The sequence below is a fragment of the Plectropomus leopardus genome, chromosome 16 (assembly GCF_026936395.1).
Source record: "Plectropomus leopardus strain MGB_pleo_1.0 chromosome 16, ASM2693639v1, whole genome shotgun sequence".
NCBI lineage: Eukaryota > Metazoa > Chordata > Actinopteri > Perciformes > Serranidae > Plectropomus > Plectropomus leopardus.
The window spans coordinates 15,373,838-15,394,966 of record NC_142191.1 but is presented as its reverse complement, the minus strand read 5'-3'; the positions used below and the strand labels follow the sequence as shown (position 1 = coordinate 15,394,966).

Sequence of the window (21,129 nt, the reverse complement as noted above, 5' to 3'; positions counted from 1 at the left end):
TCAATTAAAAAACTTTAAGGAAGCCAAGACACTATTTTTTTTCAAGTTAAAACAAATAATTTATCTTTACAGTACACCAAAATGTAGTGGTGTAACGTAATGAAGCAATAAAACTTTGTTTTTATTTTTTGGGTATATTTGTACTTTACTTGAATTTTTCTATTTCTGTCAACTTTCACTTACAATTTTACTTCGCTTCATTTCATAAGTAAAATGTATACTTTTACTCAAATGCATTTTCCCTGAGCATCTCAGGGAAGGGATGGGCAGACGGACGAATGAATGGGAGGGAAGGAGTTTTTTAAGTTGCAAAAAAAAAAACAGTTTTTCTTTAAGTGAAATATAGGCTTCATTTAAAGGGTGGTGTATGCTGCAAAGAAATAAACTACACAATTCTTAAAATTCAGGCCGCCTGCTTTTTTATTAACAGCTTTTACTTGTGCTTTTACTTTCAATATTTAAGTATATTTAATATCCTAAAATTACTTTTGATACTTCACGACAGTAAGTATCAGATACTTTAAGACTTTTACTCAAGTAATATCCTAATCTGTGACTTTAACTCATGGTAAGATATCGTACTTTTACTCTGGTATGGCTTTCAGGTATATTTTATCCACCACTGTTGTGTCTCTAATAAACTAAGTGCTGACAGTGTGCACAAATTCAACATTTTCCTTCACAAGATTTTATTTTCCTATGCACTTTTCTACTAGTTGTGCTTTAGATTGCACTCTATTAAATTAGAGCTTCACAAAAACACACATACTTTAGACTGCTAATCTCCCTTGACTTCTAAAACAAAAGCCAGCGATGTCCCAGATTTTGCCAATGACCACATATCCTGCAGCCCCTACTATCCAGCGTGAGGGACAATATACACAAAGTATATCAGTCACTAACTTACAAATGCTGCATGCTCATCAATATTCTCATCATGTCACCTGACACACACTCATACACTGACCTAGATCTGCTCTCAAAGAGCCTCATCACACACATTACACCCCAGTCTGAACACAGGGAAGGTCGCACACCCTGATTCTATTAATGAACAACCAGTCCCCAGTGTGTCTGGGTGTCTGGGTGTGTATTAAGACCCATGAGGTGAGTGTGAGGCTCCTAATGACAGCTCCTGTGCTGCAGGGGTCCCTGAGGGTTAATGACGGGTGGAAACTGTGACCCCAGACCGTGACCATTGAACCTGACCTGTGGAGCTGGTGGGATAACATCAGCAGAAGCAGGGCAGGAGCAAGACTGACTGCTGAACAGAGCAGGATAAACAGCAGAATGACTGTCAGAGTGACTCCAGGTGAAGCGCTGCTGACGACAGCCATTCTGTGGTTAATCCGTCTGACGGCCGAGACCACTGTTCGCACTGCTGCGGCTTTTTTAAGACTTGTAGAAATGTTGTGTGTGTGGACGGCATGGTTGGTTTTCACAGCACATGTACATGAAACTCTATTTTATATTATTATTATATTTTTTTGTGACGTATGGGTAGCAAACTATTAAAGTCTCCCTCCGTTAAAAATGTTTTTTGCTTATTTTTTTTCACTGTGCATAGTTTGACCCTTTCATGCTGTATTCACATTCATCAGCTGGAGATGTATTTTTTTGTTGTTTTTGTGATCACCCTAAATCTGAGCTTAAAACATATAGAATGACATCACAACTCGCCAAGAGCCGATCACAGTCCAGTGTGCAAGTGAGATGTGGAAATTTTCAGATAAGTCATTTATTTTGAAGAAGCACCTCATTAATTTGAGAAATTGGCTCATTATTTTGACATAAGTCATTTCTTTGAGATAATGAGTCACTGAGCAAAAGTAATTTCTTGAGATACTGAGACTTTATTTTGAGAGAACTCATTTTGAGATATTTTTAAATGATATTAAGATACTAAATCATCATTTTAAGATGAGAAGCCTAAGTTATTATCTTTAGATTATTTTGAGATACTAACTTGTTTTTGAGATAATTATGTTATTATTTTTTAGATACTTACTCATTTTTAATTAAGATAAGTATAGCGATATTTTGGCATAATCATTTTGTGAAAGATTGACATTATTTTGAGATACTATGTCCTTTTTGAGATAAGTAAGTAATTATTTTGAGATAAGTCATTCTAAGAAAGTTTCTCATTATTTTGAGACACTAAATCATTATTTTAAGATAAGTATGCCATTAAGAGATACAAAGTCTTTACTTTGAGATAAGTCCTTCAATTATTTTAGATACTTAGTATTAATTTTGATATAAGAGGCCTAAATCATTGTTTTGAGATACGGAGTCATTATTTTGAGAAAGTTTGTCATTATAATGTACTTTTTAGGACATCCATTGATAGACAAGGCAACAGGCCTACACATAAATAATAAACAAAATCAAGATTTTTGGCTCAAGAAAAAAAATGTCATTAGTAACTTATCTCTATTAAGCTCTAAACTAACTCCTGAAAGTAAAACATGCCTTTGTCAACTCTTAATGGAAATATAAAAACTTTCAGCTACTTTACACACATTTCTGTCACAAATCTAGCCCCTCTGCATGACTGGAACCTGTTTTTTCAACTCTGGTAAATCCTTGCATTTTCACACACCACATGCAGGCGGAATATTAAATGAACTGTAGATACATTGATCACATCGCGGGCTCCTTGGCTCTCACATGTTTGTCTTTGCAGTGTGAACAGACTAAGCCCCTCTACTCAGCTGTCATAATTTGTTAACGAGTCTTTTCAGGGAGGGAAAAAAGAAAAAGAGAAGACAGAAAAAAAGAAAAGAAGGCTCTTCACGAGTGACTGAAAGCAGAGGTCCGTCCAGAGAGGGAACCCAGGGGCGACATCAGACCGATTTCAGACCAGCCCGTGATGGCATCTCTGTATATTTTAATATTAATGACCCCGGCCGCAAAGCCGCCTCTAAGCCTCCAACAGGTGCCCCAGCCCCACTCGAGTCTGAAAACCCGAGATCATTCAACATCCCACTATCCACCGCCACCACCGGCCAATAAAGACTGCAAATGAGGAGGATGAAGGCCGAGAGGAGGGGAGAAAAAGACATTTAAAAAAAAGTGGACGGGGAGTTAGAGAGTCAGCCATCTCTTGCAAATAAGTTTTTGAGTCACTTTCCCCAGCTGAAACACGGGTCGATATTTCCCCCCACCCCTTGAGAAAGAGATTGACTTTTGTTTGGAGTTTGTGAGAAGTGGGAATCAGAAGCGGGACAATGGGACTCCCCACGGTGAGAGGCTGAGAGGAGCCATCTCAAATCAGTCAGCCAGAGGACTGACTAATCCGTCCATTGTCCCTCCCCAGCCACCGGCCGCACATCAACACATTCGCCCCCCATTGTCCCCCACCCTCATGCAGCGGGATTTGCTCTCCCCAACAGCCAGTTTTGTCCACGGCAGTTCGAGCGGAAGTTTCTCACTGACAATTTGCCCCAAATAGATTTGTCAGAGCGTCCAACTGCACCGCACCGACTTGTGGGCTTCTGGGTTTGGGTTCTGGGTTTTCTGGGGGGAACTCATCCACGGCGAGGCATCGGCGTGTGTGCGTTAATGTGTGCACGAGTTTGCATGTGTGCGTGCAGAGGTGTGTCTGCATGTAGATTACGCACCAGTGGAGGAGATGGTGGGACTGGGGGAAAGTCACTGGTGTGGTCCTCCTGAGGGATCCCTCCTCAGTGGATTTACTGTAAGCACATCTGACACTTGTGTTTCTTGATGAGTAAACTGTATGGCACCAACACTGCCGGGGTGACACATGCTGCTCCTTCTGGGGCCACCAGCAGCGGTGGGAGAAACATTAACACTGTAAAAACAGAAAAATACATCACATGTAAAAGTCATGGAGTTGAAGGAGATGCACAAAAAACATTATATTACAGGAATAAGAATGAGGAAAGACTGTGACGACAGTCAAGTCTTTTTATTGACACAGTATGACATCCACATTGTACAAGAACTGTAAATCTGACAAATTTATCTGACTTAAAACCATCTTGGTAGCCAATTGCCTTGAAAAAGTGAAGTTAATAAAACTATAAATCTTAATTTGTTTTTACTTCATATTTAAGTGTTACGTTTACTTTGAAGTTAGCTGTATTAACTTAATTTTGAGAAGTTGTTGCAACTTAAAAATGATATGTTGAAATACCACAGTGTTAGCAACTTCTTGACAAAGAAGATTTTGCCAGTGATGAAGTAAAGAGATCTGCGAGTTCTGTTTTGTGGATATATTTAAGAATTTTGCATGTGCTTGCACATATGCATGCATGCATAAGCCTAATATATTTAATATGTATGCATATGCATGTATGTGTGCATACATGTGGTATAATTATGTATGGATATGTGTGTGTCTGTGCTTGAAATAATGTAAGTCTGTGAATTGATGAATAGCTGAGAAGAGGTAGGAAATAATAAGTGAATATGTCCTCTTATTCCTTTTCGAATGTGCAAGATTTGGTTGTTGTTGTTTATTAGAATCTATTCATTAAGTTTGTATATAGTTTATAATCCATTCCAGTTATTGTTTTGTTTGGTTTATATCTTTCTGTTTTGTTTTGCTTGTTTTACATCTTCAAAATATCAATCAATCAATCAATCAATCAAAATCTTACGTGAAGTGTGTAAGTATATTCAGGTATAAAAGAAAAGTACTCAGTGCAAAAAATGGGCCTTGTGAGATTTACTTTATTAAATATTATACCATTAGTTATTATTACTGTTGCATTCATGTGTAAGCAGCATTTGCTGATAATTTCCTTCATTATAATTGATTACATTTCTTGGTTTGGCACACAGCACAAAGCCACACCTTCACAATGCTTGTTTATTATTTTCCTGTCATTCAAATATTTTTTAAAGCTCTACTTGAACAATACTTGAATAAAAACTAACAACAAGTATTTACAGTCCACTGGGCCATAAGTACTGAAAAATACCAAATAATACTCAGACATGTGTGTTATATGAGTGTTTATGACCATGAACTCTATTGAAAGGATACAGACGTAATATTTATACTTGAGGATAATGTCCTTTATGAGCTTGGGTTGTCTTGAAATAGGTTTGTTATCATGTTGGATTTAATTCACTAAAGCCTGGGGTTTTAAGGATAAAAAAATACTTGCACAAAGGTAGAGGAAGTATTCGGATCCTTTACGTAAGTAAAAGTACTAACACCACAATGTGAAAATATTCTCTTACAAGTAAAAGTCCTGCATTCAAAATGTTACTTAAGTAAAAGTCAATAAGTACAGTATCAGTGACATGTACTTTAAGCGTTAAAAGTACTCAATGCAGAAAAAAACCATTTACAAAAGCCCAAACTATTCAAAATAAATTAGAAAAGACTTAAAAGTTTATTTTAAAAAATATATGCCATTAATTATCTATCAATTGGCCAGTTGATACATTGAAAAATAATTTTAGCTCGGCTTGTATAATTTGTTGGGATTTAATTTTAACTAAACATCATATTTTATAAACTCTTCTGGTTTTTATGCAGAAAATCATACAATGATTTGTAAAGGAACTACCAGCCAAGGCTTTCAGATAAATGTCGTGACATAGAGTATAACATTTCTCTCTGAAATATAGTGGGGTTAGAAGTATGAAGGGGCATGAAAAAAATAGACTCAAGTGAGGTACAAGTACCTTAAATTTGTACTTAAGTATGGTACTTGAGTAAATGAACTTACATTCCAACACTGCACAAATGATTGTCCACATGTCAAAATTAGATCAGTGGCCTGTAGGTAAATGAAAAATAAACATATACTGAAACATTTTTTTCTGTCTTACTGGGTACAGTTTGAGTAAACTTACCTTTTTTCTGCTGAAATCTGCTGAGTCAATTCTGCTTTCCATTGAGCCCTGGTAACACACTGTATAATAAAACAAACAATGAGACAGTTAAAATGCATCAAAAAGTCAGTACAGTCTGATGATAGAGTATTACCGTATAAAAGAAATGTATAATATCGTTGCCTTTAGTGAGATAATTAAAATAGTTTTTAACTCACTTTCTCACTCTCAAATAAAAGCTAAGATGGTTAAGGGTTTATCTTAAAGTTTAGATGATATTTAGGTTTCTAGATGAAGTTAAAGGGCTTAGCAGGCCTCATATGAGAGCTGTCACAATACTGGATCCTGATTGGCTGAATTCACTGATGTGTGTGATGGTCAGGAGATTGGAGCAATTACTGGATTTTTGGGGCACTCGAGATCAAACCCAGGTCTGAAAACTGCATGAAGTGAAGGGTAAATTAAAATGCAGTTACTTTAGATTTTAACATAAACACTATCACATCTGAACTTTTGATAGTTTGTTAATGAAGACGGAAGTCCCCTTTAAATTGAGGACGATCACGCGGACAGGTAGGTGCATCTGTTTAATGCCTCCTGTTGTAGAACTGTCCGTGGTGCTGAAACCAGGCTGCATGTTTTCACCTATTTGAAAATCATATTTAAGACTTTCGAGTATTAATATAATGTATGAGTGAGTATTTCTGTTGTTTTTTGTAGCTTTGTTGAACAAGCCACATTTTTTAAAAAATCTGTCCCCAAAACTTCTGACACACGATTCCTCACTGTTAGGACATCCATCTCTTAAGCCAAACACCAGCAGTGTCTGTGGGCTATAAGATGATCTACCCGGTCAGTTTTAAAGGATGCACGGCTGCGTGGGTCTTTGGTGGGCTTGAATTCTCCCCATTATTTGCTCTCGGGAGCTTTGTGACTTCTCTCTAAAGCCAATTGGTTTACGCCTGGTCGGTTAGGGGCCAGCACAGTGATAGCAGTGCGTAAAAAGATGGTTAAACTCTGGCCTCCAGTCGGCGAATCTCTGTAGGAATAACAGTCAGAGTTAAGATGTAAATGGCAAAAAAATGTAATTCTCTTCTAAACGCTTTAATGATCATTTTCACATCAGTCTGGGCTTAACCCCCCACCACCGTCACCACCACACAAAAAAAAAACAAAAACAAAAAACGAATCAACAGGTGTGTAGCATCTGACTCATTTTACAGGTGTTTTGAAGTATCTCAAGACATTCAAAGCGCAGTTTTTGTTTGGTACTGACTTATGTTAGACTCTCCCTAGTTTGTCCTTGTTTAAAGCTATCCTATAGTATGTCAAGTATCCGCATACTGATACTGAGCTTCCCCGAGAAAAAAAAAACAGATACACAATCCACTGGCCCCTTTGTTAGCGTCATTTCATTGACTGTTGGAGGAGAAGAGAGTCACTAATACAAAAAAAGTGAAAGAAGGCAACCCCGGCAACCATGATGTTGGTTATATTTGTGTAAAGGCTATCAGTGAATGAGGAGGATTAGGACGAGTTAAGGAGATTATGTCACACATTCACCATTCACCCCACCCCGGCAGCCACCCACACACATGCGCACACACCCCGCACACACTTGGAAATAACTGAAAATGTTATTGATCTGAGTGGAGACATGATTTCCAGTATTGAGATTTAAGACAAGTTAATTATGCATTGTGATACTGCTTCATTTCGTAAATCAATTACCAACTATCACAGATAATTTGTGATCTTTTTTCTTATTTTAAATAAAAAAAAGTCTGGAAAACTGTCCCTATAACAAAGGTAGCTTTTATTGCGACGACTGTTCATAGGAAGTAAAAAACACAATATGTGGCTATACACTTCCTACTGAGGATCAGGGGCCCTCTGTGTGTCCCTGTAGGGGAAAAAAATCAAAGGAATATTATAGTGATTCCTCCTCAGGCTTGTTAGTCTCCGGCCTCGGCTGTTCAGCTAAAGGGCAGGTTGAAAGACAACAATGGCTGATTGCAATTAACTACGCCTCTCCGCCTCGCCCCTGTCCGCTTAAATCGACACTTTGTGAGTCCATATGGCCTTTAGTGTACCGTGGGAATGAACACAATTAAAAACAGAATATGGATTTCTGGAGTTACCCGGCGAAAGCGCAGCAAGCTGTCAAGGTCAGGGTGTCAGTGAGCGGGGCCCTGCAGCCCGGCCCCGGCCCCTCCGGAGAGCCCGGCACCGCTGAGAGGAGGTGCATCAAATAATATCTAGTTAGAGACAGTTTGTAAATTAATTAATTAATTAGTTGATCTGAATGCAATGAGGCAAAATAGAGTATATTTTATCGAGTAATTACTACAATACATTTCATTATTAAAGTGGATTTTCTGCACGAGATGTGATATATTTGTATTATTGTATTAACTGTTTGTTGTTTAAGTGACAAAAGCGTGTAGAGTGAGAGGAAAAACAATGTGTAGCTTTGCAATAAATGCAATAGAGAGGCCAAATAGAGGAACAATAATGAAGAGAGTGATAAGAGTGTAAGAAATGTTGTGTAAAAGGCATTAGCAAAGTGAGATGAAAATATGTCACATTGGTGTTATTGCAGAGATGATGCTTATATGAAACTGTGGAGTATAAACGAAAACGGAACTGCACTAAGTAAAAAGTTATTGTTATCACCACTTTTAAAATGTAGGAGTATTTAGATATTTTCACGTGTTTATTTTTAACTTACATTTAAAGTCCGTTTTGTTTCAACATTAGGTGGGATACATATAAAACAGGGGGTTTTGGGGTTCCTCCACGAGAAAAAGTGTTAAACACTTTATTACATTCTGGGTAATTAGGCGACCAGATTATGATGTAAACGTCTTTGATTTTGTAATAAATAAATACATAAACAAATAGACTGACCACATTAATCAACTGATGGTAAATCCTTTGAATGGGCAAAAAAATAATAATAATAATTCAAAAATAACAGCTTAGTTAAAACAGGAGCTGAAAACCACTGTGGTCAGTGAAGCTCAAAATGACTTCAATAAACCATTAAGAATACTTACTAACAAGCAACCACCTTACAGGAAAAATAGTCAATATTTATACAATATTAAACAAATCTAAACCCTTCTTTAATTTTCTATTCTTTGATAATTTATAGAACATCAGGTATATTATGAATGCAGCCATAAGAAAATGAGTGTAATTTCTACCCCAGATGTTTGACTGTTGCTCTGACTGCTGGGTGTCTTAAGTGGACATGACACTGCACTCTTTAATGTCTTAGCCTCATAACCCCCCTTTGGACCACTAGTGACCTCTTAGTGGTCCAAAAGCAGCATTCATCATTTTGTTTATAGTGGTAATGACTGCAAGTTTTCTGCAGCACCATCTTAAATTCAGCTCCATTTTTTGCATTTTTGCAATATGTAATATTTTTTTTAATTCTGTGATTACTTATTAGGTCTTTTAGTTGGTTGTTGTTAGAAATGCAGCCCAAATTAATTAGTCCAGAGCTAAAACACATCTAAATGTTAAGGAAAACATTCGTGCAACACGTGTTTTTGTTTGCAATGCTTCTTGATCCATAAGCAAGGCACTTCACATCACTTGCACACACATTCACACGATCAGCCTCACACACGTACACACACTCCCTCACACGCCAGTGACGTCAGGCTGGAGTTTGGAGTAGAAAGCCAAGTGGATGAAGGAAGTGGAGATCTCCACCCTCCAGCCTCCCCCTGACACTTCTCATAAATATTACCAAGGCTTATTTGAGGAACGCGCAGCACAAAGTCACATCGTGTCTTGGTTTTAACAAGCTTTGACTTGTCAGAATATATATTTAAAGAATATTTGGGCTTTTTTTGTTTCAACACCGGGTTGGCACCGTCAGATGCGCTCCAGGCTGCGTTTTCCCAACTTTATGCACCGGCTGTTGCTCCCGGAGCTGGAGGGCTGCTGTCGCCGTTAACCGATCGCTGCAGTTCGGATCTCTTTACGCACAGGGAGGCGAAGAATCAATGAAGATAAGATGTATAATCGCGTGTCTTAATTTGGACTTGTAGACTGGAGATCTGTTAAGTTGGGCAACTCGGGGCATTGACTTGCCGATCTCAGCGCCGCTGGTGAAGCTTTCAAGGAAAGTGCAGCGAGTTTGTTTTTGTCAGCGAGAAAAAGAGGAGAAAGAGGACATTTTTCAGTCTCAACTTTACTATTAAGTCGAGTGTCCATGATGAGCAAACCCGCCGGCTCAACAAGTGGCTGTCTGGATATTCTGAATGTCAAATCAAGTAAGTGATCTCTTTCCTGACGCTGCTGGAGAATACAGAGCAGCCCGGTGTGCGAGCGCTCTGTAACGGGCCTTACTATGGCAGCATGGAGTGTTAAACATGAACATAAAGCTGCTGCACAGCTATATTTCTCATGTCATCGTGGGTTCACTATTAAATGAGCTCGTTCCTCATCGTTTTACAGAAATGTGATCCGCAGGGTATTGCTGTTTCGTTTCCCGAGCGCACACAAACAGTTGGATGCGTAAAATTGTGTCAATGACTCGTAATTAAAGCGTCCTTGGTCTATTAATAAATATATTGTCTGTAAAGTTAATTAAAAGGTAAATAAATTATCTGTATCCGGGCTTCGAATAATCCTCTCGCGTCCCACTTGTTGCCACTTGTTGCCTGTAGTTTCATTTACACAGCAACTTCAATAAAAGACAAATAAAGCGATAACTTGTGAGATATTTAATATAAAATAATGTGATTTTAAGGCTTGTGTAATACATTATTTAGCTTACTGCGGTGCTTTTTTTTGGTACAAATTAATTAACTGCGTTTGTCTGCTTCTATGTGTGCGTGCGCGCGTTTCTGCACTACTGTAAAAACATTTTCTCATATAATTGATCATGACTGTATTCGGTAGTTTTAAATAAATAGCTCGGAATTTTTGTTGTTTTTTTTTTAGATTTCTTGTGATTCAAAGTTTCGAATTTTTATTTTTTCCTTAACCTTTGCAGTTATCGCTCTGTCAGGCCTCAAAGTGAATCCAAATTAACTTACACTTATATTACAATACAGGCTAATTATTGTGTTTTAAAATGTGGGACATTTCTTTTTACTTTGCATATTTCGCTGTGTTTTGTTTCAGTATCGTCTACCATAAATTATTCTCGTTAAACTGTTGCTCCTGTTTTATCCCCAGGTGCTCAAATGTATTCAAATTGCTGTTAATAACCAATAAATTTCAAATTAGAATAAAATAAAGAACACGACAACATCACAACTACACAGTCACCCGAGTTCACATTATGGGTGGTCAAGAGAAACATTTCCTTGACTCAGTAAAACTTAATTTCCAGTTCTTTTTATCGCCTTGATGGTGATTACGTTAATAGAATATGCCATATATCTTCAAGCAATTACTGCAGACAATGGAGACGAATTGGACCCCCACAGCGGGAAGTTAAATACATTTCCCCCCTTCACAACAAAATTGTGCGTCATTTTATTTAATTGACTCTCAGCAATCTACAGTTTTAGATTTCTTTGAGCTTATTTTGTGGATTTTTTTCTTTTTCGTTCATCAACTTTGGTAGGTTTAAATGGTTTATTTCGGGAGTGCGGAAATGAACTTGTTTTGTTTAGCTTTGGTTTAGTACATATCTATTAATAAGTAATAAGTACTGCAGTGAGTGTTATCAATTGTTTTATTGTTATTTTTAAATATTCTGCCTGGCCACTGCAAATGTGGATCTCTATTATCCAGCAGGTTGATTTTTTTTTAATTACTCACGAGATGACACTCAACAGGCCAACTCTTTCCAGACGTAAACGCCACATAAAAAAGTCGGTTCTCTCCATCCTATGGCAATTACACGGCTGTGGCCAGCAGTTAAATAGCCTACATGGCCTTCTGATTCTTAATAATCTGCCAATTGAAGCCCTATAACTCTCGTCCTGAAGTCATTGTTTTTGCTGCTCAGTCGTTATTCCCATGCTACCCTTTTTGACGGGTCACTGGTGAATCAATGAGCAGGTGGCAAAACGTCAGTGTAATTACATAGACGGCTTTCCCTCCAGAATAAAAAAAAAGACTGCCTCATATGCATACAAATATACTTCTTTTTCATACATTTGAATACAAAATCTTCACACAAAAAAATCACATTTTTTCATCTACACCGGGGTCGATTTACATACACTTCATTTGAGTTGGTGAAACGAGTTGGTGCGCATTATTCTCATGGTGCAGTGTCACTCCCTAATCCTGGGGCCTATAGACCTGCGGGATAAAGCAGCTGTCGAGTCCCATTATGAAGGGGAGTTGGCAGCTTGTCGAGATCCAGGCAGTCAGACGAGGTTCAATGGGGGAAAATCATTAAGTTAACACTTTCCCCTAATGTCTCCATTGTGCGCCCTCGGGCCATTGTCTTAGAGAGCTCAGATATGACGCTTCCCACCGGACTTTATTCTTGAAATGTGCGCCGCGAATTCCCATGCTCGGACGAGGTGCAGGGCACTGTCCAGTGTGTGTGTGTGTCTGTGTGTGTGTGTGTGTGTGTGTGTGTGTGTGTGTGTGTGTGTGTGTTTTGTGGGGTTGTCGGACAAAAACAAGTAATTTGTAGGACGATTTGTCCATAGCTCCACAGTGCCACGACTTGACGACTTAACTTAATTTTTGGCATTTACTGTATGCTCACGGTGCCAACGTGAGCAACTTCACTGAATTACACAACTAACCTGCAAAACTCAGTCAAGCAACGGTTTTCTCACGTTTTATGTCAAATTTGGAAAACGCAATTTATCCAGATGTCCCACATATACCACCAGCGATAGTCACAATGTACCATGACATTTTTTTCAGGTCGGATCCTGGACATCCCATGTAAAGTGTGTGGCGACCGCAGTTCGGGGAAACATTACGGTGTTTACGCCTGTGACGGCTGCTCGGGATTCTTCAAGAGAAGCATCCGCAGAAATAGAACCTACGTGTGTAAATCTGGCTCTCAGGTGAGGCCTCTTCATTACTTCTTATATATCCTAATAATCAAGTCTCATTTAATCTTTTTTTTACAGACTTGTCGCAAAGTTTCAATCTCAGTTAACAGACTTTTGATAGTGTTTTTTTTTTTTTTTTGCATCATTTTTGGGAATAATCAAGCAATTTGCGCCTAATATTCTATCATGTACACGCACTAATAATTTGTGAGTAATAGTAACTGCAAATATGCAAAGAGAGATTTGTCCTCTCGTGATTTAAGTGACACAACACCCCTGATAACCATTACAGGCTTTACGCACGGAATGCGCATTTTACGCGCAGATTCTATTTCCCCAAGTTCTGGCGCTGTGTTAAGTCTCTCTTGATGAGCATAATTGTGTCATGCCTGAGACCATCAAGTATTGGGTTAAACAGCGCGCTGCTATAATATACCAGGTGTAATCCAATCTAATGTGATGACTCGAAGGCGAGGATTTAGGCAGCAGAGGGCGGGATGGAGTACTTATCCTCCGGGATGAGGCCGCGCTGGAGCCGCAGGGGAGCAGGTCGATAACGACACGATAATAGCACGATCTTTCACCTGGAGAGAGGCCTCCCAGGAAGATAATAGCAAGATGAGGGAATTCAACTGAAGGCTGTATCTTGTGTGTTTCTCTCTCTGTGCACAGGGTGGCTGTCCCGTAGACAAAACTCACAGAAACCAGTGCCGAGCGTGCCGTTTGAAAAAGTGTCTGGAAGTGAACATGAATAAAGACGGTAAATGGGTTTAATTAAATTATCACTTCGGCCACAGACACGCCATACAGTGGCGTTTGGGTTGTAGGTGGGCAATTTGGATGGGGAAGCCTGTAAATCTGTTAATGAAGGCTGAAAAGAAGTAACAGGTTGATAATTACTTGCTATTTGCTTGTTTTAAAGGGGATGATGCGCTGTAAAATCTGACAAGTTGAGCTTACTTTATATAACCTTGGAAACCCATGGCCTTGAGAAAGTAAAGTATATGCAACTATTCATCTTGATTTATGTTTAATTTATATCTTATTAAGTCTACTCAAAATTTAACAAATTTATTTATTTTTTTAATTGTTGCAGCTTAAAAACGACAAGCTAAATTACCATGTTCTTTCTGAGTGCTGGCAAGTAAGTCTGACTTAACTTGATCGTGACAGATGATTTTGCCAATGAAGTGGAGATCTATGAGTTCTGTTTTAACATATTTAGGAAAATATAAATATGACTGACTGGTTTGCAACCAGCAGAATACAGAATTAAACTTGGTTTACTGAAGTTGGGAAACTTGGAAAGATTGATTTAATTAAACTTGTAATTTTTCAGTTTCAATGACTTTACAAAATTAAGCAAATAAGTAAATATAAGTTAAGTTAACTTAACATTACAGTAAACATAAATTAATACTAGTGAGTTACATATACTTGCATTTTTCAAGGCAATCGGTTTCTTTGATTGATTGAGTAAAACTAACTTATTAGATATTTTTAGTGTTTATGGGGAGCATTAACAGAATGAAGCTCATAGGCATTTTTTTAACAAACAAAATTCGCATAGAGACTCCTTTATCTTAGGAACGGTTATAGTTTAGTTTATAAATTAGATAGATAGATGCAGAGATCATTCCTTCACTGTTTTCCCCCCGCCGTCCCGTTTCACAGCCGTCCAGCACGAGAGGGGGCCCCGGACATCCACCATCCGCAAACAGGTCGCCCTATATTTCCGGGGGCACAAAGAGGTGAACGGATCGTCGACCCATTTCCCGGGATCCTCTCTGCCCGGCCCTCCCTTCTTCACCACGGTCACGCAACTGGAGCCCCACAACCTGGAGATGAGCGCAGTGGCCACCACACCGGAGAGACAGGCCATTGTGGGGCTGGCACAGCCCACTCCCAAGGTAAACTTGGGCAAAGAATTATTAGTTTTTATCTCCCAGATTTTAGCAGCTATATACAAGTCTACCTCCTATTAAATATGAATTAATGTTTGTTTAGAGGTTTGACATCAGAGCATTTAATGTCATTTTAAAATCTACATTTCCTTTAATAGTTGACGATATTCCGTGGATATTTGTATTATAGCCTTCCCAAATGTTATTATAGGATTACAGTTTCTCTCCGTAAGGGTTAGAAGTTGAAATTCTTGTCCCGATTTAGCAGCCTGTTAAGAGCCACAAATCCGCCTATTAGATTTCTCACTGTAAATCCACCACAAGCAACACTAATAATTATAAACCAGGTGCTGGGGCTTGGAATTTGACCTTCACCACTCTGTGAACCGTGTTTCATTACAACACAAACTGACGCACGATAATGACTCTTTTCACTCGCTCCAGTATCCCCATGAAGTCAGCGGCACCCCCATGTACCTCTACGAGGTGGCGACAGAGTCTGTGTGCGAGTCGGCCGCGCGCCTCCTTTTCATGAGCATCAAGTGGGCGAAGAGTGTCCCCGCATTCTCCACCCTCCCACTGTCTGACCAGGTACGCTTTGTTATCATAAATATTATCCTGCAGGGCCCTTTGAAAAACTGCCAGAAGTCAAAATACCCTTAGTCTATAGTAAGATATTTTGTTCTTTTTAATTTCAGTTTAATAACCTTTTAAATTCTGCTGGGCCAATCATGGCACTGGTTATGTTGCTCAAAATCCATTGAAACTAATTTTAAATTCTGTTGGAGATCCTGTACTTCAGGGGACCTGGGGAACTGTGTCTCCACAAAAATATTTGATAAAATGTTATTGTAAAAAACAATGGTTTCAGAGGTTATAGGAGTGTTATTTTAACAGTTTCTGATACAAACCAACTTGTTCACAACTTTGTAACACCAAAGTGACAACAGCTTCTTGTTTACAGCCAAACTATCGTTCTCAACAAGTTATTTACTTAAACAATATTATGTTAAAAGAATATTTTGAGAGTAAATGACTTGAAAAAAAAGACGATATGTGTAGCTGTTGTTCTGACTTTGGTTTTTACAAAATTGTAAACAGGTAGGTTTGTTCTGAAAAAAAAAAACAACCAAAAAACAAAAAACAGTAAAATTAGTAAATGTTTCGATAGTTTTAACCCCCGAAACCACTGGTTTTCACAATAAATTTTAGGTTTTATAAACATTTTGGTGGAAATACCCAGTTTGGGATCTCCAAAAGAATTTAAAATGAGTTTAAAAATATTTAAGCAGCGTTCAGTCGAAACACAGGAGTCAGTGATTGGTCCAGCAGAGTTTAAGAGGTTAAACGACTTTTCCAAAACAAACTGCCCTGCGCGCAAAATAGAAAACAATGTCTATTATGTTTTACGCACGAGTTATTGCACTACTTAATGAGATTTGAAAAAGACATGCAATACAATAAATCATTGCTCCATTGTGGTGCACAGTTCAACACTGAAACTATTCCTCTCTGCAGCTGATTCTGCTGGAGGACGCTTGGAGGGAATTATTTGTTCTGGGTATCGCGCAGTGGGCCATTCCTGTGGACTCCACCACTCTCCTGGCTGTTTCTGGTATGTGCAACAAGGCACGAGAGAGCTTAAAGGCCACTAACGGGCCTCGTGGGCTGCGCATGCAACTGCTTGCATATTGAAATCCTGCAGTGACATTTTCTGCATGCTTATTTGCAGGAATGAACACTGAAAACACAGAGTCTCAGCGGATGAATAAGATCATGTCGGAGATTCAAGCACTTCAAGAGGTGGTCACCAGGTTCAGACAGATGCGTCTCGATGCGACAGAGTTCGCCTGTTTGAAATGTATCGTGACATTTAAAGCCGGTGAGTACTATCAACTCGATGGGTCTTTTATTGTATCCTCGTCTTTTAAATGGAAAAAAATTATTTCCACTTAAGTTCCCCCAAAGCTTCTCTGCCCTCTCGACCTACATCTGGAGAAGGACGGGAGATTATAGCCAAAGTTATTTTAGTGTCTCAGTTCATGAATTCATGTTATAAGCCACCATATTTAATAATTACAAGGAGCGTAATTAAAAGGGGGAACACAGGGGACATGTGCCCTGACCCTTCCACTTTTTTTTTCCCACCAAACAAACAAAAAGGGGCATGGAAGTTGGAGAGTTTTTTTTTTTTTTTTTTTTTTTTGTAAGTTGTACAATATTGCAATAAAGAATGAATGTTTAAACCAACTTAGGGTTGGGGGCCCTCCAATAGAAAACACTTAAATTACTGCATTTTGGAGATTTCTTGGTGAATGTTTCTAATTTTGTCAAAGTCCTCTACCTCTTCAATGTTTTGTAATTCTTAATCAGATGGCCTGAACTGTACCAACATACCATCATATGTTATCTAGTTACTTTCATTCAAAAAGGTGCCTGTGGAATTTCTGCTGGTGAAATTTTGTGTATAAAAGCCTCTGGGCTCTAGTTTTTTAATGAATACATAGATTGACATCCATATTGCTTTGAGGTGGAGGGCAGATATCAGGGCTTTATTAGTGCAAATTTGAACCGAATCAGATCAGCAGGTGAAAAATTATATGAGACTAAGTACCTTGACTATCTCCACCTTTTCATATAGGTCAAGTCAATATATTGATTAATTTCAACACTTTTTAAGTGTATGAAATGGTTTTGTTTGATGATCCTTGATGAAAATTTTGAACCTCCAACAGTCAATTTCCTGCATTTTGGTGATTTTATTTTTATTTTTCATTAAGAGGGAGGACAAATGCACATGTTCTAAATATTGAAATGGGATGTGTCCCCCTGCGTCCCCCCAAAATCTACACCCTTGTATGAAGGGGACAAATCAAAATTAGGGAAAAATATAGTCTGTTTTGTTCTCGTTCGATTAGAGGTATCTAAAAAACCAAAGGTCTGCTTAGGATTTGTGCTCGCACTAAATGTGTCCCCTCACTTCTGAAATCAATTTCCTGCCCCTAATTAAAACTGCCTCTGTCTTACAGTTCCGACACATGGCAACACTGAATTAAGAAGTTTCCGCAACGCCAGCGCCATCGCTGCACTACAAGATGAGGCACAGCTCACTCTCAACAGTTACATACACACCAGGTAACATTCGGCTCAATCAGGCTATACATCGATCAATGATAACATCCATAAACTCACCCATGTGTTACACCAATTGAACAGTGAAATCTGACAAGTTAATTTGACTTAAAACATCTAGAAAACCTATTGCCTTGAAAAACTTAAGTAAATATAATTATTAGTGTTAATTTATATTTTTATGTTTACTTTATATATATATAAAACTGCTAAGTTACTTAAAATTTGGTTATATTTTCTTGATTTTGGGAAGTTGTTGACAAGTTTAATTAAATCAATCTTTCTACGTTTTAGCAACTTCAGTAAACCGAGTTTACTGTGCTATATATCTGTATTCTGTAGGCTGCAAACTAGTCAATCATATTCATATTTTCTTAAACATGTTAACAAAACAGAACTCGCAGATCTCCAAACTTAAGCACTGACAAAATCCTCTTTGTCATGATCAAGTTGAATCAGACTAACTTCCTTCCTTTTTCAAGGCAATCAGTTTCCAAGATTATTTAAGTAAGATCAACTTTACACATTTCATGGTGTGTGAAACAGTGTTGTGCAGGTAACTATTAGCAGGCAGATTCATTATAAAGTTAATGAGGCAATAAGCCAGTGCAGTATGTTGTAATTGTGCACAGGTGTCACAGCTGAACCTCATTTTTAATTAGCAGCTATTTGAATCACAGGTGTGCCTTAATTGGACACACTGCTGTCAAACTGTGCGCACAGAACCAGAGAGAGAGATAAATATGGGAGATATGATGTGATTTATGATTTCTTGCCATCTCGAAAAAGCAACAAGATTTGTCAGTGCGTGTCACACCATAGGTAAAAAAACAACAACCTAACAACACATAACAGCTGGAGTTCATCTCCTGACAGCTCACACTCAGCCTTTTAACTTATTTTACTTACTTACTCACCCTACTTTCTGGGTTTTAGGTTTTATTTATTTATTCATTTATTTTGCACCAGATTCTTTGAATTTGTATTAATATATTATTGTTTCTTTGATGACCTTAGACAAACAATAATTATATATTATGTAATATATTTATATATGTCTATACCAGGTTGCATTCAAGACATGTCCAAAGCTTAATATTTATTGTTTGAGCCACCTTTTGTTATGATTGTATGATTCCATGTTTCACACTAAATATTGACTTGAGTCTGAAAAAGCCACTATGCTAAAACAGCGAATCAATGGTGGCCTTAGAATTTTTGCACAGTACTGTATTTTCATGTGACCTGCTAATTATATTCCCTGTAACTTACTTACACATGTGCTTTGGCATGTCAAATGTCTCCCCAAAAAAGCTTATTTAATTGAAAAAAAATAATTGAGTGAGAGAGAGACAGAGAGAAGGGATGTGTTTGACCCCAGTGTTGTGTTTCAGGTACCCCACTCAGCCGTGTCGCTTCGGGAAACTGCTCTTGCTCCTGCCGGCGCTGCGCTCAGTGGGTCCTTCCACCATCGAGGAGGTGTTCTTCAAGAAGACCATCGGCAACGTGCCCATCACCAGGCTCCTCTCCGACATGTACAAGTCCAGCGATATATGAATTCTCACCATCTGGAAAAAGACTTGAGCTGAAGGCCGAGAGACCCACCCAGCAGTCAAGAGAATGTCAAATAGGTGTAAGCGTGGGTTGAATTTTCGCTGAGCACAAAATCTCTTAAAATAGCCTGTTTAGGCCTATAGGCTCTTTCGAAACACAGACTGCAACACAGCCGGAGTTCACCGAGTAGCCTGTTAACAGTCCCTCTAGTTAAGGATTAGCTTGTAACTTTCATCATAGAATTACCTGTGAGAAAACCTGCAGTCTCTGGTGTGGGCACAGGAAACCCATAGTGTTCAAATATCGCCTACAGACTCTGGAGAGCACGTGCCAAGTATGTCTGACAAAGAAATGTTATATATTTAGAAGTTTTTCAAGTGTCTGTGAGACCAATGAGCTTGACGACCAATTCACTCTTTTATTGCTGTGATCAATCCCAATGGAGGAAACCAAAAAAAGAAAAAAAAGAAGAAAAAAATGACGCATGCGTAATGGGGAATGTGAATCGCTGTCCCTCGATCCGGTGCTGAAACCAAACGCACGGGGCAAAGAAGAAGAATTCAGTGGAGATTTGGGGGGGGGTGGGGGTGGGGGTGTAAAAGACTTTTTTAAAGGACATGCTTGCATTGCCTCCTGAACTGTACATTCATCTGAGGATGGTGTTTGTATTTAAGTGGTTACTGTCCCGTTTGTGTTGGTGTGTCCTGTTTGAGGCTGTTTTAGGTCGACTTTTGTGAAGTTAGGCACTAACACTGGATAAAATAATATTCAGCACTTGGAAATGTTTTTTTTGTGGCCTATGATGTTTTTATTCTATTGTAAATATTTGGAGTTATGACTATTTAGAGTTGTAACCGAGAGAATAAAAGACACTGAATGAAACTGCGTTCGAACAATGAAGATACAAAACTACCAGCTGAAACTTTATACAGATATTGCAAATAATGGGGATGCACCTATCAGATCTAATCCAGTTGTATACACAATATCAAAAGATTTCCCAGTTTTATTTTATAAGGGTCCAAAACACATGCATATGTAATTATTAACTACACGTCAGCACATTTTCCTGTAAACTCACATTAACCCTTTGACACCTGAGCAAATTGGTTTGAATTCTTCAACATGGGGAGAAGGGGATGACAAATAAGAAGGCCAGACCTCCACCCCCCAAAAAATCCCTAGAAATAAGCAAAGAAAAGGTGCTGAAATTTAAAAAATATACCTTACTACTATTTATTTGTAATATAATAATCTTAAATATATGATTATTACTATAAATATAGTTTTCTGAAAAATGTCCTTCCCTTAACCATTGTTTTGGCTCCAAATGGCATCAAAGATTTAAGGCCTTTTACTATATTTGGGAAAAATCAGTTACAAATTTACAGAAACTTGTGACCGTGTAATTGAAGACTAATCATTTTATGCAGGATCATTTATTCCTGTTGCTCACCGTTAAGAAATGATTCTGACTGTGAGTTCATGTGATTTTTATGGGCGTCAATCTTCAGAGTACTCAGGTGAGGTCATGCCTTAATAAAAAGATAGCAAACAGGTGCCAGACCATAAACAGCAGGCATCCAAGAGACACAGCGCAGAAAAAAATGAAAACATAGCGAGGCAACACCCTAAATGAGAATGAATCAGGGATTGGCTTTTACTTTCACTGGTGAGCGTGATAAACTGTAACTGATAATCCTGCAGAGCATACCTTAACA

General features: G+C 38.3%; 1 protein-coding gene across 1 annotated transcript; it reads left to right on the top strand.

The window, feature by feature from the left end:
• The first annotated feature begins 8,921 nt into the window (after positions 1-8,921).
• Positions 8,922-19,979, top strand: nr2e1 (nuclear receptor subfamily 2, group E, member 1). Its single transcript, XM_042503232.2, has 9 exons — positions 8,922-10,112; positions 12,685-12,830; positions 13,491-13,578; positions 14,493-14,728; positions 15,167-15,313; positions 16,241-16,337; positions 16,455-16,604; positions 17,752-17,857; positions 19,249-19,979. Exons 1-9 carry the CDS (start codon positions 10,052-10,054, stop codon positions 19,409-19,411), a joined length of 1,194 nt encoding a protein of 397 aa, XP_042359166.1. The 5' UTR covers positions 8,922-10,051; the 3' UTR covers positions 19,412-19,979.
• Positions 19,980-21,129: the final 1,150 nt, after the last annotated feature.